The sequence below is a fragment of the Apis florea genome, unplaced genomic scaffold, assembly GCF_048593485.1.
Source record: "Apis florea isolate Af1SG1 unplaced genomic scaffold, ASM4859348v1 contig_3517_pilon, whole genome shotgun sequence".
NCBI classification, from domain to species: domain Eukaryota; kingdom Metazoa; phylum Arthropoda; class Insecta; order Hymenoptera; family Apidae; genus Apis; species Apis florea.
The window spans coordinates 237,226-263,148 of NW_028256778.1; the positions used below are offsets into that span (position 1 = coordinate 237,226).

The window sequence follows — 25,923 nt, forward strand, 5'->3', positions numbered from 1 at the left end:
CGTGGTTTCTACGCGCGCGCATACAACGTTTCCAACCCTTTAACGCAGATGTTCCTCCATCCTCCCGACCTAGCAAATTTGGAGCCGATAAATCACTCCTGCCTGCGCTGAATAATCTTTGAACTTCGAGATCTCTCTCTCTCTCTCTCTCTCTCTCTCTCTCTCTCTCTCTCTCTCTCTCTCTCTCATCTCTATGGAATTCAAATTTAAAGTTTGATGAAAGTCAAGCACCAAAGATTCCTGGATTACTTTCAAAATTTCTTCCCTGAATTTTTATAGAACGGTCTCTGACGCATGAACGTAACTGTGCAAACGACGATAAAACTTCGGAGACGGTTATTATTCGAACCAGTCGAGTCTCGATCGATGATTTGGTTAAGCTTTATTTTGAAATGCTATTATTTTCCAAACTTTTTTTTGTATTTTCTGAAAACATTCGATTAATAAACACTAGGTATAATGATTTTGAGTTTAGGAATACATTGATTCAAAAGTAACCTAACCTAAAAAAAAATTAATCGATGTTTCGTCTTTAATAATGTCAATCATCGATTCAAATACGATCAGAAAATATAATAAAAGTTTAAAAAAAAAATTCAAATCGTTTTCATTAATGATATTATAGATACCATTTTGACGACAGAAGTGATGCCATAAATATTCACAATTTTTCGATTGTCATATTCATCATTAAAACGTAAAAACGAATTCTCTCTCTTTTTCTCTTATTCAGTTCTTTGCAGAATATCGATACAACAATAATCTAATCTGATCTAACCTAACCTAATTTAAGTCGCACAATACGCGAAGAACATAACCAAATTTTAAATACGTAAAGCTTTTAAAAAAAATGGATTCCTAGAATTCGCGGATTCTTTCAAAGAGAACACGGTCTCGATTTGACAATCGACATTGAAAATCGATTCTTAGAAAACTCGGTGTATAAAACCGATATAAAATCGTAAAGGTGAAAACACTCCATAGTAAGCCCCGACTAAACACAATTGTATACCGCAGCGGTGGTTGAAACCAACCTTTCCAATCTGATGGAAAACCAAGCTTATTGCACCAGTCCGTGTTTTCAATGCAAATGCATCGACGACTACCGCGCTTACATAGAATGAATTCATCGTTGAAATAACCTTGTTCCGTGGAATCGTTGATCGTGGCGTGTGAAGTCTGCGAAAAACGCTTTTCGGCAACAATAGAATCGCAGGTTCGATGGCAGGAAATGCAATTAAGGTCAACCCCGTTTTCGTTTATCAGAAAAGGGATCGAGAATCTCTGGCTGATGAACAAGCCCTTCGTCCGCGGCTCGTTACTTTTCCAGAATGAAATCTTGAAATCTTCTTGGCAGGACACATCCGAACACACTCAGTCTGCAACAAACGAATCCGCGATATATCGAACGCCATTTTAGTTTCTCGATCGATCGTAACGCACACATGCGTGTATTGTATCGATAAACGCAAAGGATATATTGTATCGATAAACGCAACAGAGCTATTGTAACTATACAACGATGGAATGTAGATGTAATTAACCTTTTCGATATGAATGTTAACTTTAATCGATGCATGTAACATTATCGTAATCACATTAACAATACTTTTAATTTTTTGGTTGAAATTTTAAAATTATTTCATTTATTTTGATACAAATCATATACGTTTATGGCATTAATAATAAAATACACTTTGTACAAAAATATCTCTGTTACTTTTGCTTTCTAATAGTAGATAGATAGATCTACTACGCAAATGACGAACGTTAAAAAGGTTAAAAATCGTTGAAAAATGAAACGCTGTAATAATATGATGAATTTCAAAAAAGAAAATAATTGAAAAATATTTATTCATACCTTTCAAAAAAATCACAAGAAAAAGGAAACAAATGCAGTTTGATCGTAAGAAACGATTTACCGTGTTAATTCGAAGCTCACCTAACCTCAACAAGCACGATCTCGAAAATCGTTTTTTCGTTGCATTACAATGGAAACCACGCCAGAGAAGCGAGCCGCGAAGGGATTACGAAATCGGTCATTCTCAAGGTTCACTCTGTATGCCCCGTTGCAAAAACACTTCCGACGTTTTCGTTGCACCTGTGTTTACCGGCTGCAACGAGACGTCGAATTGGAAGTTCCTTTCCGCCACGAACTCGTACGCACGTTCACCTATTGTGTGTACCATGCATACGCAATCGTTCCAGTCTCGTTTCTGTGCGCCCCAGTCTTCCTATACGCTGCAGAGACCTGCTGTTGCTTGTTGAATTCATCCTCAAGAAGACAATGTCAGGGATTAGAGGGAAACGGTTGGTTGGAATGCGTGTATATACATGTGTAGCAATTTGCTCGTTTCGCTTACCCGACAACAGAGTTGTTTCAATTGCGAACGAATTCTCGAAGGAATGATCGAGAAAACGTGTTCTCTTTCCTTCTTGATCCGTCGAGTTAGTCTGAAAAAAAACTCCCGTTAAAATAACCTATATTTCACGTCACCGCCCGCTGTTTCTAGCGTCGACGATCGAAGGTTAATGTCATGAGAACGGCGCTTGCAGACTGCTTCGTGTGTCCTATCCCAATAAACGGAAAAATAGCTTTCCCTCTCGCGAAACCATCAGAACAAGGCAGAATACGAGAAAGAAAGAAGTATTGAAGCTCTATTCGAAGGGCAAAGAAAAGACTCGAAGCGAGCGAGATAGAGGTAAAGAGGTGGTAAAAAAGGAGAAAAAAAGGCGAGGGAGAAGAAAGATGGAAAGAGAGAAAAGAACAGAAAGTGTGGAGGGAGAGCATCACCAACTCGAACATTGCGGTAGGCTACGCATCCGCGCATCTCGAGCGACGGTTCGCGACTGTGTGTGGGTGCCGGTGTGTACGTGAAGCCGCCGACTCTGATCGAGGCGGTGTAGAGACCGAAAAGAACCGAAGTCGAACGACGGAAAGTGCCGAACGCAGTTGGCTCTGGCGGCCGGAGAGTACTGTGTGCGGTGTACACGAGCGAGAGCGAGTCCGGCGCTCGGAGTTGGAGTGTGAGTCTGGAGTAGTGAGTGAACGAGTCTGGACTAGCGGGCTACCCCGGTTCCGAGTCAGTCAGTGTGCCACCGGCAACCGTAGCCTCGGTGCGGAGAACGTGGATACGCTTCGGCAATTCTGTTTCGCGTTTTTCTCTTTCTGCCAGTTGGCTCCTTCGCAAGACACGACGACACACACACACACACACATATATATATATATATATGTATTTATATCACATATATATGTATACAGACACGTTCATAGTGAAGCCAACGAGCTTTTTTCAAAGTGCGATTATTACGTGCAAACGATTTTGTTCTGGATGATTCAATCGAAGAAATCAGCGTGATATTTCAGGCTACGATATAACGTCTGTAACCTGACTTGGCTGTCATTTTGTTTTCCTCGTGACAAGTGCAATTTATATTTCTCGATGTTGTCGACAAACAGAAGGGAATAATACGAGGAATGACCGATTATTTTAAAAATACGTTGATCAACACGGAAACATCGAACAAATCGCGTGAACTTCGTTAGTATCGAAAGCTGTTTGCTATTAGAAAAGTTACCGGTAGAATATCCGTTGTGCGTCACGCGTACCACACGGGACGAAGACACTGCCGGAAGAGTTCTACCTCCCACGAAGATATCTTTCCCTTCTTCTTCTTCTATAGTTGTTGCACATTGTTATCGTGTCTACTTGACGGATTTTATTGAAAATAATTGAATTTTTTTCAAATAATTTCTATCACAATAACGCGCGTAAATCGAGGCAGACAGGACAACATCGATAACTTTCGAGATCTCGCACGGTGACATTTTCTTTTCTCGTATCGATTGTTCAATACTAATTCACTTCGAGCGAATGCAATCAATCGTGTCTATAGAACTAGTGATTCTCTTTGCGTGAAATTCTTCCAAGTGAAGGTGAAATTTGAATAAACGATCAAAAAGAAGGAAAAAAAGAAGAAAAAGAAAAAAGTAGAAAGCTACATTGTATCGAGAATCATCAGAAAACGGCGAGTGTAATGTTATATTGTATCGACTGAGTGTCAAGTACAAATCGTTGAAGATCAAGATGGCAACTGTGCTGTGGTAGCTGTGGATCAACTTGTGGGGACAGACTGGCAGCAAGGAAACGAAGCTGGCAAAGATAGAAACGATGCTCGAGGATCAACCGTTGGACTTGAGTGTTCGAGTAGGAGATTACGCGGAGTTCTCCAGAGAGGAGAACGATCAGGATCAGGATCGAAAGGAACCGATCGACGACTATGGGAATGCTGCGGCAGCGCTCAGGTTACGAGGATGCTTCGTCGCCACTACGTCCACCGAATATTCTCAAGAAAGGGAAGACCGTACCTGTTCCGAGGATTCAGATGACTCGTGCTCCGACAATAATCAAAAAGATGGTAGCACGAGGTCTAGATCCAGACCACCCGGTACCAAACCATATAAGAAGAATCTTATGAGAAGATACCGTGAGTTTAAACATTGCTTTTAACCTATTCGTTTCTCTACTTTCGCGCCTTTTTGGCCGCCATTACGTGCTATCTCGAAAATGTTCAAATAATCGATCGAAATCGAATCGCTACTTTTCTCGTTACGAATGCTTATATTAATTTAACTATTCATTTTAATCGTTAATTTTTTCGTATTTTTTTTTTTTGAAATTATCGACTTCCCATAAAAAAATTTCTCTCTCAATCATAAAAAAATCTGTCTTCCCGTATAATATACGTAATCCTCGATAATACCACTAATTTAATCATCGCATTCATCACTTGTCAACGACGTTATCTAACAAATCGTAAATGGAATACTTCGAAACCAGGAAGTAGAAATCTTTCGATCGATCGATCGTTTCATCAAATTCAACTTCTCGTTTCAAATACGATTAAATCGTTTTCTACATTTAAACCGCGAAATTTTATCGATACGTAAATGTATATATGCATGATCGAAGTCATATACGCGTAAATATTATAAAAAAGAACCGAGAGAAAAAGATAAAGTATGTGTCATACATATTCAACCGAAAATATATACCCTCGACTTGTATTTGGTAGCTTGCGAGAGTAAAAGAGAGGGATACGAACAGAAAGACCGTGCGTGCATGCATGCGTGAACGTATGTGTAATTTCGACCGATAAAAATATTACGCAAGTCAACCCGCGAAGGTCGTTCGACGATGAGACTTGGGTGACGGTAAATTTGCGCCGTAATATTTTGGCTCCTTAAATAATTTTGCAATTTCTTCACTGTTATCTCGTCTTTTCCTTCTTCCCTCCTCATTGCCACCATTGCCTTGTGACCTGCCCCAACCCCAACGATATTAATCTCTCGTATCGCTGTTCTTGTTCTACCGTGACATAGTCTTCCTTGTAGATTCGCTGTCTTTCGTCACTCTTTGTATCTCTTTAAAATTTTTTTCTCTCCCAATTAGTTATTATATAAGATATATTATTTCACGAATAAATTGATAAATATGTTATTTCGAAAGTCTTAGAGAGGGGTGTAGATGGTAAAGCGACAGTTTTTTTTTAAGAGAACCATAGGGTTCGTCGATAATATTCTTGACACAATAGACGCCGGAAGTTAGGGAAAACATTTTTAACCCTTTCCAGGATGCGTCCCAGTAGGGATCCTCTCTTCTTTTTCCTAGATAGATTGTAATGAAAGGAAAAGCCGAGGCAGGAGTGGAGGAGAAAGTGGATTTAAGATTTTCGAAAAATTTCTCTCATTTTTCATTTTCGTCACAGTTCACGCATTCAGGGCGAATAAGTGACCCCCGCGTGCCCTCGAGGGTTTTTCCCCCCGGGTAAAACGATTTTTCAACTTTCACCGATTCCGCAATCTTAAATTTGCCTGCGTAACGAAGTGTAGAAAGTGTGGAAATTTTTAAAGCTTTTTCGAACGTTGCAAGAAACGTGCGATGTATCGCGTGGTTCAAAACAAGTAAAAAACAGACCGTTAAAGAAAAAAAAACATAGCTTCTTGGGAACCAGTGATCATCGAACGGCCAGCTCGATGCACGTGTTTTCTTCGGACACGGTAAAAGGAGGGGGGGACGTCGACGAAGTCGATCCTACTCCCTTGTAAAAAAAAGTAAAGCGTCCACCAGTATGCCTCGTCAGCTAGAAACGTCGACGTTTTTTGCACCGTTTTTTTCTCCTCCCATACGAAAAAACATGGACGTTTGTTTAGACGAAAAAAGACGACCGTTTCACCTTCTCCTCCCTCGGATCCTTTCTTCGAATCTATTACCAAGCCCAGAGAGAAAAGTCTTCTCTCAAAAGGTGCATCGATTCGATATCTCTTTTCATCTCGTCTATCAGTAGACCCGTCTATTTCGAGAGAGAGAGGAAAAAAAAAAAGGAACGAAGAAAGGGGAAAAGTTGGAAAGGGCCGTAGAAGGAGAAAGAGATATTCGGCCGCCGCAGGCACTCTAAAGTTTACTTTCGGTGCTACCGGTGGCCGGCTCGTTGGCTTTTGCGGTCTTTCCTCTCTTTCCCGCGGCACCCGGAAAAACTTTCGAAACCTTTCACGGGGCAGGTAGCTCGGCTAGGATTATAAATTCACCTTCTACGACAATTCCTTGCTTGTTTTGTCATTGATGAGACGAGGGAAAAGGGAAAATGTACCATAGAGGGAAAAAGACAAACACGATTTCCGTTCGTTAATAATCCGCGCGATTATTCTAGTCGTTTCGAAGACATATCGAACGACATAACCCATCTCCATGGTTAATTAAAAGCTCGTCGAGTTTCGAGTGAACTGACCGATTCGACGCTACGCGTAATGCGGTGTAACAGCTTATTAATATTCCATTGAGATGAAAACGATGCCGCGATGGGAGTGGTAATAAACGTTGGAAAAGCATGTTTTATCATTACACAGACTGCTCCAATCACGTGTAGATAAGTTGGAATAAATATATATCGGATGATGTGAAATCGATCGAGTCTCTGATTATTACGAAAGCAGATACAAATCGGTCCGCGATAAGGAATAAAAAAAAAAAAAAAAGGAATCTCTTTCCCTTTTCTTTTCCGATTTTCTCTCGTTACCCTCTGCGGATACGTGGTTACGCGGAAACACGTGGTAAAAGATGGACTCTTTTCTTTTAACGTGACGAGGAGGAGAAAAAGACGGGGAATAAGGAGGATGATCCACGTTATAAAAGAATCGAGGGAGGCACGCAACAGAAGATATATAATGGTTAGCAAGGAGGATACTCGAGGAAGGGGAGAAAAGGATAATTCCAGCCTTTAAATCACTCCAAGTGAATTCGAGCGGACGTTCTCTCTCCGTTCTTCTCTCCTTCCATCCCTTGCTTTTCCTTTCTTTCTTCATCTCCCTCTTATCCTCTTCTTTCGCGAGAGTGCCTCGGCCACGAGCAGAGGAAGACAGATTACTTCCGGCTACGCTCTCTTCTTCTATATGTTCGAGAAGGTAGAGAAAGAAAGAGAGAGAGAGCCGGACCGTTGGCGGGTTAATCAGGAAATGAAGACCGTTCGATCGCTTCGAGAGGGAAGAAAGCAGTGTCTGTCGATTGAGCAACCACCGCGAAGTTAATCGAGCAACGGGGGTTGCGATTAACTAAGAAAAAAAAAAAAAAAAAACGCCCTACGAATAATAAAACCCTTTCGTTATCCCAAGTTTATCAGATCGTGCTACAATAATTATTCGTTTTTACAAATTTTTACCGTATGCGTATTAGGGACGGGAAATTCTCATTTTATCTCATTTTACAACGAAAAGGGATTGAGCGGAACGTTTAAATATGGTTTTTTAATAATTAATAGAAAAATAAGTTGTTCGAGCATGTATCCACGAAAGTGTTTCTTTATCCCTTACTTTAAAAGAAGATAAAATCATTATCTGATCCCCACCTGTCTAATCGAAGCAATCGAAATCGAACCTGTTTAATTACCACACGCGTGCTTCGGCTCGCTTTATTTATCTTATCGGTCGCCTATTTCGTTCCTTCGACCTTGTGCGCCAGGCCAATTTTCGTGCAATTAAACGTCACACCGCTATCGACATCGGCTTAGTCGTCTCTCACGTGTTCAATCCTCGACATATTTTCATCGCGACTCCTCCCAAGCAATCCTCGCCAATCTCTTCCTCCTGCTCTCCTTCTCCATAACTCTCGCTCGCCTCTCTTCACACTCTCGCGTATAATGGATAGATCTCCATTCTTTTCCCTCGAACTTTTGTCATTGTTTGAACGGTGATAAGAGAGGACGATTTGAGAGGACAGGTATAGGCATGGATATCGCGGCGATATATGGAAACTGTCGGTGGCTGTATTTAAATAGCCTCTGACGACGGTTCGAGGAAACGCGTCGGCTCATTGTAATTCAGGATATTGGCCCGGCCGGAGGAAGGAAGGACTAACTTCCTGTCTGCGGTCACCCTCCTTCGTACCTTCTCCTCTGCGCCTAGGCGTCCGCCGCGGCGCCGTGGCGACACCTTTCCCTCCTTTATTCCCTCCTCGTTGATGACGATTCCTAGGCTAAATTGCTTTTCTTCTTCTTCTTCTTCTTCTTCTTCTTTTTTCTTTTTCAACAATCGTGCGCAGGATGGCGGATTCTAAACTAACGCGTAACGGCCCTTGAAACGCACAGGTGAATTTTACCTCGATACTAATTGGCCCGACTTTCACGGTTCACGAACTTGCTAGGAAAATTTTCTCCCTCGGCCACCGCTTATAGAAAGTTGAATTAATGGAACGACGCTCGTTCGAGCGTCATCGTGCTCGGTGATGGTTTTAGAAATTTTTTTTTTTTTTTTTTTTATTATATTCCGATTTTCTTTTCTTTGTTGTCCTTGAAGTGGAAAGAGGGTTAACCAGAACCGTTTCGAGGATGATCGAAAATATCTATCGAAAATTTTTTTGATCATTCAATGATCGTGAAACGATAATAAGTTAGATAGATCGGGTTTATTCCTTTCGTTCTTTCTTTTTTTTTTTTTATGATCGATATAAATTTATTACGCGTATTTATTTAATGTTCGAGTCATAGACACCGTGTGTGTGATACATCAACCGTGTTTCATAACGTTATATTCGTTTCACGTTTTTTAACATTTTATTTTCTCGCCAACAAGTATTTAAATATCTTGCATCACAGCGTTATATGTAAATAAAAATAGTTGGAACAAAATAAAAATACATTTTTAGCATTCCCTCTTGGATGACCTTAAACCTTCTAAGATCTTACAACGCCCTAGGGTTAATGCTTCTTTGGTGACGGAAAAAAAGATTTTTATCTAAAATCACGGTTGTGTTTATCAGAGTAGTAGAGAAAGGGGAAGGATAACGAATTCGAAATTTATATCTACCAGATTACGGAATTGTTTAATATTATCTGTAACATTTGAGAGTTTAATCTCATCGATACGATCGTAGTTTCTGCCGTTACGTAGGTTTAAATTGTTTTTAAGCGCAACCGCGAAACTGACCTATATTCCATTGATCTCGATAAATGATAAGAAAAAGAGAAAAAGATATTAAACATGTCAATCAAATATTGCCGCTTCGATACATTTATAAGATGATAATTAGAGAAACGTGATCCGTGAAGACCTCGTGAAGGCATGCAAATATTCTGCTCTTAATCGTTATCAGGCGGATCATTATCAGCATAAACAATAACAACGTGTTGGTATTCCATAAAAGAGGATAATAATAAGAGTAATAATAATTGTCGAGCAAATAACGTAATCTGACGAAAGAATGCTGCGACTCGATTACGATAACGAAAATTGAAATCGTGAAATCAAATTCAAAATCGTCGTAGTTCGTTGAAAAAGAAAAAAAAACGATTTAAAATTAGCAATTAAGTTCGACAAATTAATTCACGAATCAATCATTTTATTACAATGAAATGAAAATGACACGTTGAAGCAAAAAAAAAAAAAAAAAAAATAGGAAAAGAATAATTAATATTACAGATAAGCATATTCACCAACCTAGAAAGTATCGAGTATTACAGACTTTACAATCTTATAAGATAAAGTATAAGATCAAACAAGGATAATCGAACGATCTAAAAATTTTTCCAACTATATTATTCAAGTATATATACTTCAAAATATTAGTTCGTTTCAATCTGTTATGCAATGGAACATATCTCGATACAATCTTTACACAAGAGAACGATATCGTAATTGGTCAACTAGACCCAATGAAATATATAATAAAACCGCTGTTTCCAACAGTGGTGAAAATCCTTTGAACGAGGTTGCGCAGTCCCCGCGCGCACCTTCACACTTTTTCCCGCGCTCGGACGAGGCGTGAAACTTTTTTATTTATTTTTTTTTTTTTTTTTTTTCATAGCTCGTCTGAAAGAAAACTCTCGACACACGAGCCTATCTCTCTCTCTCTCTCTCTCTCTTCCCTCCTCTCCTCCTTGAAACGAACGCGGTGTTTCTTGGTCCGTCTTTGACCAAGATAGGGGATGATCACCCTCTCCGGCCTTTCCATCGGTTCCACCCTTTTATCCGTGGTCTCACGCCTCACGAATTTCCTCTCCAGTCCGGTCGGGATCGATTTCCCGCGGCATTTTCCACGCCGATCGGCCCGGAAGAGAGTCGACCGAGAGCGAGCGAGCACGAGGAGCGAGAGAGAGGGAGGGAGGGAGGGAGGGAGGAGAGGGGGTGAAGGACGTGCCGTAGGCGGTCGCAATAGGAAAACTGGGGTAGACTGTCCTTGTGCTCTTGGTGGTTATTGGAACGTTGGCACGGAGACGCTTACCTTCGTCTACCGGGTGTCCCAATTGCAGGGACGCTTGACACTTGGCACGTATGCCGGTTAATGAAAGTGGAACGTGATCCTTTGTAAAAATAGAGGGAAAATATGCGGCCCCGCGGAACACGATCGATCGATGAATTTTGAATTTCGTTCGTTCATCGCGATTTATCATCGTCGAGGATGTTCCATCGTCGGTCGATTAATTACGAACGAAAATTTTCTTTTCTTTTCTTTTCGGTCTATTTTTAATATAACTATACTCGTTATATATATATATATATATATATATAAGAATGAACAATTAAAAAAAAAAAAAAAAAAGAATAGTACAGAAATAAGGAATCGTAATATAATTCCTCGTAATTTCATACTCGCGATTTCCTCCTTTTCCCGCTCGTTTCTCGGAAATTGAACTTCGCGTCAACGGCCGCGGATATCCGATACGAGAAACTGGATCACCGAATGGACGTTTAAAAGCGTACCTCGTGTGGCATAACGAACAATACGAGCGGCCAGTTTGTTGGCAAGGTTGCAAATACGAGGTCGGGGATTCGAACGAAATTCGACGCTCGAACTCGACTCCGCGGAAACGAGTATTTGCCGTCGAATCGTTATTTCGCTCTATTTAAATCGATCGATCGATCTTTCGAAGATCCAATCCAATAACGCGTTTAATCGCAGAGATGCGCCCGTTTAAACCGCTCCTCCTTTCTCGACGAGTAATTGACCTCACCTTGACACAATCGTCTGCGATTTTTATGGGGGCCGAATTGAACGAGGGGGAACGGACGGCTCGGTGACGCACCACGGGTCATTTGCATCGCGAGCCAGGTTTATCAACGTTTCGCGTGGCCGCGATTCTTTTCATCCGCCGTGCCGCCACGAACCTGCTTATGGAAACGCGACACCGCCGACTGCATATCGAGAATAAATATTGGATCCGCGATCGATAATCGCGCGCTCGTCTCGAACGCTCGTATCGGCCACGCTTTTCGACGATACTACAATCCTCGCTCGATTCTCGTCCACTCTCTGTATCTTAACGATAATAATAACGGTGGCACGCGTAAAATGGCGTCGAGACAAATTTTTCTTCCACAAATTTATCCTCTTATTTATTTCGTTTAACGTTTCATAACACAACGATTTCCAACGATTGCACGATTTGTCGAACACACGATCTATCGTTTCGGCCAAATGCGTCGGGCATCGAGAGATGGGACGCGCACCGTGTATTCGGATCGACGTGACGTGCACGTACGAAGCGGGGCAATTACCGGCGCTATCGCTACCATCGCCGCTTCAAAGGGACACCCTGTAGAGCGATCGATATCTCTCGCACAAGGGGCGCATTAATTACGAACGTGACTGCGATACCACCGGCCCTGGAAGAATCACTCGCGGAAGCTGAGCGATTAATTAGCCATCGTAACCGCATTATTAATCCCGTGCGCAGCGGGGGGGGAGGGAAGCCTCGCGATCATCCTCCTCCCCTCCGCGGGGATCCTTCCGTGTGGTGGGCGATAAACGGATAATTGCGAATTGTTTCAATGAAAACGGGATACGTGATATTGGAAATTCCTGGAAATAGTTAACGAGGGGGGAGGGGATCGTAAAATAATTAATCCTCTCGGTATCAAAAGTGACCCTTGGATAAAACTTATCCAATTTTCCCCGTCTATAATTAACTGTTATACCGGAAAATCGGAAATAACAAACGTCCGAGCAACGGAAGGTTGATCGAGTATTTTCAAAGCCAAACTCGATGGATTGCGCGACGATCGTTGGCCGTGACGATGCCCCCCCGCTATCTCGTCGCCCCAATTACAACCGATTCTTTATAAATAGAACGAGCGAGTTCACTTTTCCATTCACTTTTATTCCACACGATCCCCCAAATCGACCGTGTCTTTAATTCTTCTTTATCGCTTAAAAAACACCCGGTAGACGAAGCGAAGGAAGGGAACGCCACGGCGGGGAGGAGGAGGGGGAGGAGGAGGCGGGCTCGATCGCTCGTTCGCTATAGGTACGCGAACAGTGCATAGAGGAAGAGCAGAGCGCGCTCGTTGAATGCACCAGCCCTGACCTACATAGTAAACCGTTTGTGGGCTAGGCGAGCCTACTAGGCTAGATCTACCTAGACCATTATAGCAACGAGGTGTAGGGTACAGTAGTCCATCTGACCGAAGAAGCTGTGGCCCACCAATTCTCGCCACAGCTTTTTTTCATATATATATATATATATATATTCCTTCCCTTCGTCGATCGTTCAATCGTTGGCCTCGCGCGAGGAGGAATCTAGGGAAAAAGGTCAAGCAGCGGCTCGATTTTTTTCTTTCTCGAGCAACTTAACTCGCGATTTATATTTTCCACCATTTTCACTTACTTTCGAGGAAAAAAAAATTCGATCGTTTCTCTCGTAATTGTAGACGATTTTATCATTATCCATCGGTCGTAGAAGAAAAAGTCACGGGACGAAACTCGATTTCGTTTGAAGAAAGGCTTATAGGTAGGATAACGAGCGAATAAATTTGCGGAGCACGTAGGACGCGTTGTAGGGCCGCCTATATTATATCATCTCGCGGACAGTGGTACGGCGTATTATGTAATGGTGGCAGCGCGAGCATGCTCGTTCGAGAGGCTCGTTACCAGCTCGGTCGCTCTTGTTACACAATAGAGGCCGGCACGGGCGAAAACGGGAGTACTATTTTCTAATCAAATCGTAAGCGTTGGTGACGCGCCGCCGTGAGCATCTCTCCGCGTTCTGTCCGCTCTTTCTGGTGTCGGGCCACCGTCGTCCTTGACACCCTTTCCCTCCGGAATCTCGTCGAACTTTCCCCCTCCTCCTTCGTTTCTCATTATTGCGAAGGATTAACCTTAGCGTCATCAATTTCACACCCTTTTCTTCTCAGAGATGGGCCTCGAACAGGTGAAGTGGCCACTGACCTTTTCTATACGTGTATATAGAATTCATCGACCGTTCGTTTTCTCTTCTCGACACTTTTCTTTCCTTTTTTTCTTTTCTTTATTCTTTCTTTTTCCTCTCGCGTCAGTTTCTCCATCCATTCCACCAAGGAAGGTTTCGACTCCTGACCGGCCGACCGAACGACCGTTCCCCAGAGTGGGGATGGTGAAAAGAAAGTCCACGAAATTCCAGCTCGGGACACGTATTCCTTTAAATCGCGTTACGCAATTAAGAAATTAGATTCTTCGCCATTAGGTTGCGCAACCTGCCTTTAACGGCTGCCTCCTAAGAAACCAGCCGGATTGTTAATGCGCGCGATAACGAAGTTCTTCGCTCTTTTTTCTCTCTCGTCCACCCGGAAGGAGGGATAATTTTTTCGTGAGATCGGGAGATAACGGTTAAAAGCATCCGGTCCATCGCAATCGTCATCCCCCGTTGTTGCTTTCTCCCTGCCTACCTGGACTGGTGTATACACCGTTAGAAATCCATCGATCCTCCCCGATGAATAACCCAGTTTCCTGCTCGGGGTTTCACCTGGGAAACGGGACATTTTTGTGATGCATTAGCGGGAGGGTATCCACCCCCTCCGTGGGAAAAGAATTTTCACCCGAGTCCAAGTTCGTCGAATCGTTAGGTTGGCCAACTGTTCCCTCGTTAGGCTTCTCATCCGTTTGAAACGCTTTCTCTTTCTCCGTTCAAGGATCGTTCCGTTGATTTTCTATGCTGTTCCACGAACGTGACACAGTTATTGGATACTTAGAAGAGGTTGAGGAAGAAAGCCAACTTTTATTATATACCGAGTTAATTTGAACTTCGCTCCCTTTAAGAGCGGGTAAATCGATTCAAAGGGGGTGGGGATGAATAAACTAATTTCTCTTTTTAATCAAAGCCCGCTGTAATTTCTCTTACATATTCTGAATTGTATTTATCGTTTAGGAAAGCTGTTGGAAGTGAAAAAAATCTACTACTATTAAACGTAATTAAAATATTACGTTTTAAAATATTTTTAATACGCTCGACAAAAGAGAGAGAGAGAGAGAGAGAGAGATAAAAGTATTATCCTCTAAACAGTGCTGTGATATATAATGACATATCATCGATCCTAGTTAAAAGAAGAGACATCGATAAAAGGATAGAAAAAAAAATATATTAACTAAAAAATCACCACGTGTTTTTGTCGTGTTCAACCTTCTGCTACGATATCAACTCCTCCATCGATCTTTCTCAAAAAGAAAAAAATCTCGCCAATCTTTCTCCCCAACCTCCTTCGGTACCCCCTTCGGTACCCTTTTCAACCAACCACGTAGGAAATGGGCGTGCGCGTATTCGGACGATCCTGGAGCGCACAATAGCGGTCGAAGAAGCTCCGACGAGGAGGAGAAGACCATTCAACCGTTCGAAATAGGTCAGGGACGCGGAAGAGTTTCCTCTTTCTCGAACTGCGATGGAGTTAGAGGGGAGGGAGGGGGTTTGGAAGAGGGTGTGTTGTGCGAATGTGCTGTGTGTTGTTTTCAAGGCTGCACGGCTAAGGGTTGCCGCTGGTTGAATGGAACCGTGATCGTGTTTTCGATACGCTCTCCTCCCTTCCCGGGAGGAGGTTGCACGAGATGACCCACATTTCCTCCCCGCTTCGCTCACCACCAGCCTTTCGAATTGAGTAATCTCGAATTACAAAGCGATAGGCCAGCCCACGCACACCTGGATGGAGCAATTCGCCCCGGAATTCATTTCCACCGATCGACCTGGCAAACGCGTTTCCGCGTGAAATTCCCTTTCGTTTCGAGCTTTGGTTAATGGAAACGCATTGCGTTCCCCCAAAGCTATCTTGTCGCGAAAATCGGTTTCCTTTCTTCTCTTCGTGTTATTCGTATCTCTCTGTTCCTTTCTTCTATTCGTGTCGCTATTCGTATTCGTTTCATCCGAGCCTTTGTCCAATTTCGAAATGGAATTGTTGGAAATTAAAGGACGATGGCTTTTTACTTTGATTCCGATGAAATCACGGTTTTTTCCACGATTTTGTTGGAAATTGAGGTTTTTTTTTTAAATTCGATTTCTCGTCCCAACGAAACGTTTTTCTCCGCCTTATGGAATAATTCGTTTAATTCGTACCGCGCAACAGCGGTATTTTCTTAAATTTAATACGATAATTTCGGGATCTCCGCTTAATCCTCCGCTTAATTCTTTCGATCGTTAACTCTTCCCTCTTTTTTTCTTTTTATTACGCGAAATTTAACGATTGATAATTAATCGCCACAGCCTGGTATTTCCATTATATTTTCTTCGTTCGAGCGGTGTTACTCTCTCTCTCTCTCTCCTCCTTTCTTCGGCGAACAAACAAACATCTTCTAACCAGACTGACAAATATAACAATCGTTTTCACCCAATCACGCCCAATAATACTCTCGTCACACTAATCCTCACAACAGAATTTCGCAAAGAGGAATTAAAATCTGAATTGAAATTTTTTCCAATCGCCTGAAACGCACGAAAAAGGGGTAGGTCGGACGGGGGAGAGAGAGAGGCGGTTGGAACGAGATGCCTGGAATCGAGCGTGTGTGTTATACGCTCTCGATCGTATTCCTCGGCGCGATAACGGCCGGGCTCTTTTACGTGAAACACCCACTCTCGCGCACACGAGAACGAGCCGCTCACACGTACGGGACAGAAGCACTCTCGGTTTCGACGGAGGAAGTGGGTCGCGCACATGCACAACGACGGAGAGGCGCGGTGCGGCGCGCGGCTGGCGCGTCGTTTCCGGTATCGAAATTTCCGGCTTTGGCAATTCAAGAGGTTGGTTATTCTACGATCAACCGTATCCCCGATCCGATTAAACTCGGCTAATTAACTTCGCTCCGTCAACTTGTGGACAAGTTGCTTGTGATTATTCGTTTTTCCCTTTTTTTTTTTTTTTTTTTTTTCATATATCTGTGATACGATTCTTGGATAAAATTGGGAGAATTTATTTTTCTGTGATTATCAACTTATTTATTTATTGATTGATCGTGGGGAGGGGAGTTTAGAAGTTTGTTCCGGTTAATTTTTATTTGTTTTTAAACGTTTTTAAAACTTCTTGGGGGAGGGAATTTTAGAGATATAAAAATGTCTGTAGTTTTTTTTTTTTTTTTGCGGAAACGATAAATCTCCCGATGGTTGAAAGAAGGATTAACGCCGTGGATCGTTTTCGGTTTGATTGCGACATCGTGGTAGACGGAATTCGTAGAAGAGGATATAGCAAACTGAGAAATTGATCGTTCGCTTTAGACGAATCCTTTTTTGCTCTCCAGAGATCTCTTTGTTTTTTTTTTTTGAAATTATTATTGAAAACGTATCTAAACAATTTACATTTACATCATTTTAATATCATCATATACTTATCTTGGGAAATATTTTTCGTAGAGCCACGCTGATTTTCCAATGTAACAAAAGCTTTTAATGCTTTTTGCACAATTTCCAAATCAATAACGGTATCATTTTTGCAAGCGTGGGAGTCAAGTAATCGCGTGCTCGAACCCTTGCTGGCACGGGATCGAGGAGACACCGTCAAAACCTTCGTAAACGACGTGACGCACGCACGGAAGAAAGTGCCAGAATTCGTGATTTCGGTTACCTTCATCGATCTCGAAAAGGTCGTGCACGATTCTTATCCAAATTTGCATATCTTCTTCTCAAAAGATACTCGCTTACTTCCGCAATATCTTATCACATCAATTTTTTTTTTTTTTTTTTTCTATTCTCAAAGATAAGAAAATAGACTCGAAGGACAGACGCGAAGAAAGCAACGCGATGATATTGAAAGCACGTTTCTTATTCCATCGCAACGTGGTAAAATTTTCGTCTCTCGATCCTCCTCGAGTTACGAATTATTAAAGATGCAAGAATCAGGGGCTGTTTAATTGGCAGCAATTCGCTTTGCCGGCTAACATTTTTCAACTCTCGATCGAGAGTCGACTCGAAGCGATCTCTCGAAGCGAGAAAGTATGGCGTGCCACAAAATTACATAACCAATAACGAACCGCGACGAATCAAAGGTTCTGGACTCGATTGCGTTGCGCTGCACGGCGAACACCACCTTTGGGAATACGAAAACAGAAATAAATAAGGAGCGAAGTTTCTCTCTCTCTCTCTGTTTTCTTTCTTCCTCGCCCGTGATTGCGGTTTCGTGCATTCGGCTCGACTTTGTAGGCGTTTCCAGGTGGGCCTTCCACTACGAACGAGGAGTTAATAACTCGTTTTCCTCTCCTCCGCACCCTGCACTTTCGTCTGTGCGGTTTTAATCCTATTTGCAAACGATGCCGTTTCTAACTTTGAACTTGAATCGAAGGAATTTTTTTACACGGTGTTTTTGTATCCGCTTTTTTTTTTTTTTTAACTTACTTTTGACATGGTACTTTTTTGAAATCGAATTTCTTCGCTGTGTATTATTATTGATTGAATATCAACGTTCGAAGTAGATTTTTTTCACGAGAGCGTTTTTAATTCGTGAAGAAGATTAAGGAGAAAATCTTCAGATGGAGAGGATCGTGCGAAAAAAAAAAGAAGAAGAAGAAGAGAGCAGATGTAGAGTCTCGCGTTTTTTATTTTAAGTGAAATGACGACGATGGAGATATTTAAAAGCGAAATTTCGCTGTTACAACAAGTGTTAAAATCTTTCTCGAAATTATGGAGCGATGCAACAAAACCAGTTCGAAATTCCCAAACTGTGTCGAGCTGGGAAAAGGGTTAATCACTGCTACTTTCGAACCGTGATTTCTACCGGCTGTATTCCATTCTCGAGCGACCACAGCTGCGTGCAGTTGCACCTGCGACCGCCATGAAAACATCGGGATCGTTTCACGGCCGTAACTCCTTTTGCAAAAGCAGTTGTACCACCAAGTCTTGTTAAATCTCCACGGATCCATCATGGCCGAGCCGTGTCAATTTTGCAACTGGCCAGATCGCTGTATCTCGTTGATCTCGATGGAACGACTGGATTCTTTTCCTTGAGAAACGTAGAAAAGGGCGGAAAATATTCGAAGTGAGTGGGAGAACTCGTTTGAGACAGATCGATGTCTCCGTGTCAAGGATACGACGCTCGCTTGGATCGTAAACGAAGTGACGAAAGACGGAATAGAGTCGAGGTGTTCTGACTTTTGGCGAGGCTCGAGATTCCTCTTCTTCTTCTTCTTCTTCTTCTTCTTCTAGTCGAAGCAATTGAACTATCCGGGTCATCGAGGGATTCTACCGATCGTGGTATATACAAATGTCAGATGCTTATAATTCCCTGAGAAACTCTATCTTTTGAACCAACAGTGAAACGGAATATAATGTAACAACACTGTCTTTCGATGATTGATTTCTTAATGCTTATCTTTTTTTCTCTCCCTCTCTCTTAAATATAAAAAAATAATAACAATTTTAATAGGAATAAATTTATCTTCGTTACATAATTATGAAACATAATTAGAGCGTTAACAGTTTTTATTAAGTTACGTAACTCGATATCTAAATGAAAAAAAGTTTTATTGAAGAAGAAGTCAAAAATATCGATCGAATGGCATAGTAACCATATATATATATTTGTAAGAATTAAAAAGTGCGAAAAGAAAATTATTAGAAAATAACGATAAAGGAATTTTCATTATCTCGCGTATTTCCCTTTCCAATGAAAAATTGTCAATTGCGTTGCTTTCGTATCGACCTCCGTCCGACCAGCCAGCCAATTAAAATCGACGTTTCATCAGAATTCGAGAGCAAGCGAAGTCGATCGATGGAAATCGGTCGCTCGGCCATCTTTGTCTCCGGCATATTCGTGGAGCGCGTGATGTCACATAGAAAGAGAGAGTCGTTACCGTTACGCAATGGCCGGCACGACCGGAAGGTGTGTGCGTGCACGCGTGCGTGCGTGTACGCGGCGAGAAAGTTGCGTGGCCCGGGCAAACGCTGACCTTACGTACTGCGCGTGCGCGTGTGCGCGCCCGAATCGTTTTCGGACTCGATTCGGAAGCGATCGGGCCTGAATTGCGCGCGCAACTAACCCTCTCGTCGTATTGTTTCGACATCGGTCGAGGAAGTGAGGAAAGCGGAACATACCGTCGAGACGCTGTGACGACGTTGCTTCGTATATCCTTTATATTCACGGTAATTCTCGCGACGAAATAAACTTTTTTTTTTACTTTCATTGTTGCGTCTATAATAAATTAGATAAGATATCGTTTTTTCTTTCCTTTCTTGATTGATCCGTAAATGTGAATAGTTGAAACGTTTGATAGACGCTTGGAATGTTGATTCCGTTGAAACAGTGTGGTTACTTTCATTGATACTTTAATAGTTGCGCATAGGTCAGTTATATAACGTTTTCACATATCTTAGTTACTATATTTAGTAAATTATGAGTGTTAGATAATAACGAACGATACTCGAATAAGCTGCAAAACATTTTGTATTACGCTTAAATATAATTGTACGTAGAATAAAATGCATTTTCTACGTTTGAAAATTGAATCGTATCCTTCGTTTGGAATTATCAAATGTAATTTGCAAGTTGAATACTATTAACGACGAATAATAATCTTGTATCGGAAATCAAAAAGTTCTTTAGAATCTTTACGATAAGTCTGAAAAGATATAAATTGTCAAATCGTTAAATACTTGAGAACAAAAAACCCGCCAAACACCAAATAATAAATCTAAGTACATACGTGTAATACGAAAAATTATTAAGCAAGTCAACTTGAACAATCCTTATCAAAGTTATTTGAGTACGATATGATATTCGAAGCACGTATGATACATCGGGAATTCGTACAAAGACAAAAAAAATCTGATATTCCATGGTAATGAGCTCGATCGATGCTACGATACACCAGAAGGAAATTTCTTACGGGCGGAAACGAGATGAAAATTCCTCGTCGAAACGGCGCGAGTCGAAAGCGAGTCGGGGATGTGTGTTCGGTCGATGCGGCTAGACACCCACCCTTCTCGACTGACGCGAGGGCGAGTCAAGGTCAAGCAAGGTCGAACCCCCCGGAAAGGCTTGGCGGAGACTCGCTAACGAGCCGATATAGCCGGCCACGCGCAATTAAGATGCTCGAAGATCGTGGCAAACGAGCCTCGAGATATGTTTGGGATCGTGAGGCGGCCGTTTCTCTCTTCGTACGATTAACCCTTCGCGATCGTCCGCGATGCGTATTATCTCGTGCCGTGTATTTTTTATCTCGATCCACGCGAAAAGAATATGTTAGGTAATCGAGAAAGTTTTCATACGTTTATTTTATACAGAAGAGCGTAATAATAAAATAAAGAAGTATTTATAAAACTTGTTTTATAATGTTGTTCTACAATTGTTATTGCGATTTTTTTTTCTTTTTTCTTTTAGATTTGAATGTTTGGCGGATTGAAATTATCCATTTTTGCGTATGATCGTTGGTGTTCAATTGTAATGAATTGTGAGGAAGCATTTAGGAAATTTCTCGATTTATAAAATCTTGTTATCTTTAAGATTAAAAAACGAAGAGTTTCGAGAGAAAGAAAAACGATGGCGATTTTATAATTCCCATATTAAAAATAGTTAATTCAACGAACATTCATTTTTTTCTACCTGCATTTCCTTTTTCGTCGCAAAAAAAGAAAAAAAAGAGTCGCAAAACTTTCTCGGTTACCTGCTAGGTAATTAAATATGGAGGACACTTTGTGTATACTTTCTACCATGTTCAACGAAGTTTTTTAACTTGCATCCAGCCTGTTAATTAATTGAATATCAATCTTCGTAAAATTTTACGATCCCGCAGAAAAATTTCTCCGTCTGTTTTCCAATCAAAATTTTCTTCCTCCACCAAACTGTACTTTTCCTTTTTCCCTGGAAAATTTCTTCTGGAAATTTTATATCGATATTATTATTATCGCAAACGAGTGAGAGGAAGAGATATTTTTCCGTCTCGAACTCCGAGGTTCGGATCATCGGATCCATCTATCCGCCCGACTATCGGCTGTGAAAAGAAAAAAAAAGGAAGCGATCGCCGTAAAATGGTGGGTTTCGAGGGCAAAATTGTCGATTCGAGTCGAATCAATGTTATTACGGACGTCGACGACGACGGCGACGAGGCAACGAGGAAAACGAGTATGCAATCGGTAACAAGCCATTTATTTACAACTTCGATTCGTTGAACGTGCGGGAATAATTTAGCGCGTTAACACAAACGCAAAGGGCGTATATCTGTAATGCACCCTCGGCAACAGAGGCTTCGTTTCAGGGGGTGGGTTTCAAGGGTTAACGGAGGTCAACGGGGATCCTTAAACTCTCCATCGATACGATCTTCGTTGGCTTCCGCGTGTATTTTAATTTTTAACCTATTCCCTGAAATATTACGAATACACGCGTTCGAGTGGAGATCATCATATGTATACGGAATCGTATTTTTACATGTTTAAAATCAAAGGGAAATTTTTATAATTCATTTTCATATTTATAATTTTATAATTCCTCCGGATATATATATATATATTAAAAAGAAATGAAATCTAAGTAAAGATTTCCTTCGTGTGTCCATTATACTTTTATTCGAATAGTAGATAAGCATAAATATCCAAGTTCGATCGACAACGAAGAACCGTTTCACGAATCGGAAGGCCTTAGTTTTATAAGTAAACGGGAGGAGAAAAAAAATTAAACGCTTCCTTCTGACTATCCCAACTCATCATTCTTCGCCTCTCTCTCCACTTGTTGCAAAATATCAAATTACCAGAGAACCGCTAATTTAACCATAATGATTCAATCTATCGGGACGAAACGAATCTTCTAAACGAATTAGCCAGCCAAGCAACAACGCTACAACGTTTGGCAAGGAAAACCAACTTTACACGAATCCGCCATCTTGTTGAAACATCGAAAAATCCTTCGACGAAAAGACGTACAATTTTTTCAAAAATCGATAAGTTTTTTCGAAGTAAAAGCGGGGACCGTCGTCGAGACCCTGTGTTTTCGGATCACTGCGCGATTAGACGGATCGCTTCCTGTATAGCGATATAGATCCCCAGAAGGCTGAGGAAGCGGTGAAGGAAAGAAAAAGAGAGAAAAAAGAGAGGCGTTCTCTCGAGGGGTAGAGCGCGGCGCTGCGGAGAGGAAGTGAAAGCCGGCGTCTCTCCTTGACCCACTGCAACGTTTCTACCTTCCTTTCAGGCAGTGCCAACCTCGCGGCTTCATTAAGCAATTTCTCGTGGCAGCGGCCGGGGAAAAATCGGCGTGGAAAATCGGCTCATTCCGCCACGGTGGATGCCTTGCGAGCACGCTTTCTTCGCCAGCCCATTCCTCCGTCGATCCTTAATTAAACGAACATCCTTATCGTTATTGTCCACCAACGGAATCACCCGAAATGTGTATATATAAGTGTGTCGACCGTCTCTTTTTATCGCGCCCACGCGGCGGATTCGGATCGGTGTTGCGCAATCGAACGTGCTCTCAGACCGGCCGCGTCTCGAGATCTGGAAAAGAATCGAATCCAAGTTTTGCTTTCTTAAAAGTGATTCGTCAATTTTTTCAGATTCGAAATTTAAGAATCCTTCCTCCTTCTTCCTCTTTTCGGCCAATAATTCGTCGTCCAAAATTTCCGAGGGGTACTCGAGTCCTCCGGACGTGTAGCGGCAGAGGTAATGGCGAGAAAGCGGGGTGGAGGAATGAAAATTCCAGGGGTTTCTCGGGGAAGGCGATCATCATCGTGGATAAATGGATCCCCCCCTCGCCGTGAATTGAATCGGTAATCACGAGATCCTCTTGGACGGGTGGTGTTTAGCCGGCAAGGCAGACGAGCGAAAGATCGGTTTCTCCTCCACTCGGTTGTGCCGTTTATCGGTTAACAGGAACTTCTCTGCTGGCGAGCGAAGAGGGGGATGACGAGAGAGGAGAGAAGAGTCGCGGATGGAAAGCAAAACTAGCCAACTGTTGTGTGCGTGTTGTTGGCTGTAATTACATGGAAAATGGCGGGAGGAGGACGTCCGTCTGACGTAAGAATATCTACTACGCGAGAATATAAATCCGATGCAACTTGGACGAGCTTTTACCGACCTGCAAACCTGGAGAAAGCTCGCCACTGTTTACTTTTACTCTTGATTCTCCTCAAATCCCTGCAATCGGGGACAGTCGTTAGATCGTTTCCAATGAGTTTCTCAAAAGGACTTCTGCTATCATTGCGCTTGATCCACTGCTCGATCGGTTAATATTCGCGGATCCAATAAGAAGAATCTTTTCGGGGATTTGCCATCCTTCGTTTATTTTTTATCGAAATTGGTGGATCCAATGAAACGCAACGTACGCCGCGTCAGTTTTAGGCATTTAAAAGAAAAAATAACTAAAAAAAAGTAGGAAATTTCGAAATACTCGAATTATTCCCAATTATCATTATATATTCGAACGATTAAGATCTATTTGTAGAATGGAGGCAAAAAAAAAAAAAAAACTTTAAATGGGAGGAGGGAATAAAATTTAACGTAGTTGTTGTGATTTCAGTGGACACGAGGGAGGTTCAGCCACACGATGCGAGCGAGAAGGAGCAACTGGGCCTGGCCAGCGTTAAAGCGGAACCAGGATCGACCGGTACGACGACGACAACCACGGGGACACGTCTCCTGCACGGGATTCTCTCGCAGCATCCCCAGCAACACGGTCTAGGGGTGCAGAATGGATACGGCCGCCACTTGCCCGGCCATGCTCAAATGGGCCAACCGTCCTACACCACTGCCACCATGGCCACCACAAGTACGCCAGGTCAGCCCCGACCAACCTCCCCGTAATATCGTTATCGCTCGTTTGCTGTGACTGTGATCATGGACGAGTTCGAACATTTTTCTCGCCTCGAGAAATGCAGGAGATGATTGTATATTTTATAATTTTTCAATTTAATCATCGTGTCGTATGAAGGTGTAATTTTGTGTTGATTAGAACAACGGTTTAATATGATCATATATATATATGAAATTTGTGAAAAAGTCTGGATGAATAGAATACAATTTTCTCGAACGACTGTCACAGCGAACCTTCCTTGATAAATATTCCAGAAACTTTTTGGTATTGCCATTTCATGATTTATCAATTAACCTTTCGTTAATCTTTGCAGCCAAGTATCGCGTAAAAAAAGAAGAAAGAATTGTAACGCACGTGCGGTGCAACGTGTTGCACGCTTTCGTCGAAACCTTCCAATTACAATAGAAACGGCGGAGAAAGCAATTGGAAAGGAATAACGCGCGTAACGTTAAAGAAACAAGTGAAATCAATTCGCGCGCGGCTTGAAGACGGCGGTGGGATCGCGTACAAGGTCACCACGAAAAACTCCAACTCTTCCATCCTCTTCCTTTCTTTCCCTTTCTTCTTCTCTTTATTTTTATTCTCTCTCTCTCTCTCTCTCTCTCTCTCTCTCTCTCTCTCTCTCTCTTCTTCCACCGTAAAACGAGATTACGCGCATCGATTTTCCATTGGAACGGCGTTCTACTCGGCCAATAATAATATTTACAAAGCAATATCGATGGCCGGGTGGTAAACAGCCGACAGGAAATCACTTCCGGCGTGGCTTCGCCGCGTCGAGCCGGTAAACGTTTGACTTTCCTCTCCTCGCGCTTTTCATAGGCACGCCGCGGGTAAAACCGTTTGCCAGTTTCTGGCTCGTTCGAGCAACAATTCCCCCCCCCTCAACCTCTGATGTTAGATCGTTAGAGACGACGCGGTGTGTGCGTGCGTGTCCGCCTCTGTGTGTGTGTGGCAATAAAAAGGCGAAAATTCCTGTTCAGCCGTCGAGCAGACAGGCAATATCGATTTCTCGACTTCCCGTACCGATGATGAACGGGGGAATTTCACACACCTGTAAGACGCCAGAGGCCACCTCCGCATTTCCTTAAATGTTCTTCTTTGACGATTTTTTTTTTTTCTTTTATTTTCGAATGACGAGGCTAAATTGATGGGATGGGATAACGCGTGGAAAAATTAAAAGCGAGAGAAACCAAATTTTACGATAATTTTTAATCAGGAAATTGATCGGGAATGTTGTACATTTTGAGCGAACCATTAAATAACTAACACCAATTGGACACCATGTTCCTTCTTCCTCAACGAATAAATAAAACATCGTAACATTTTAAACGATATATCAGCATAAAAAAAAAAAAAACACATCGATTCTCATCGCGTAATTAACGTACGACTTTTTTTTTTTTTTTACGAAGAAA

General features: G+C 42.0%; 1 protein-coding gene across 7 annotated transcripts in view; it reads left to right on the top strand.

The window, feature by feature from the left end:
• Eip74EF (Ecdysone-induced protein E74) overlaps positions 1 to 25,923 on the top strand; it is a 152,126-nt gene that overhangs the window by 99,453 nt on the left and 26,750 nt on the right. For 4 of the 7 annotated variants that reach the window (XM_086913808.1, XM_086913807.1, XM_086913809.1 and 1 more), the window contains exon 5: positions 24,215 to 24,472. In XM_086913808.1, coding sequence (XP_086769934.1) covers positions 24,215 to 24,472 — 258 coding nt within the window. Of the gene's footprint in view, positions 1 to 2,987; positions 4,492 to 24,214; positions 24,473 to 25,923 lie in introns of those variants that run through there. The other 3 variants (XM_086913811.1, XM_086913812.1, XM_086913810.1) reach the window with 3 other exon arrangements.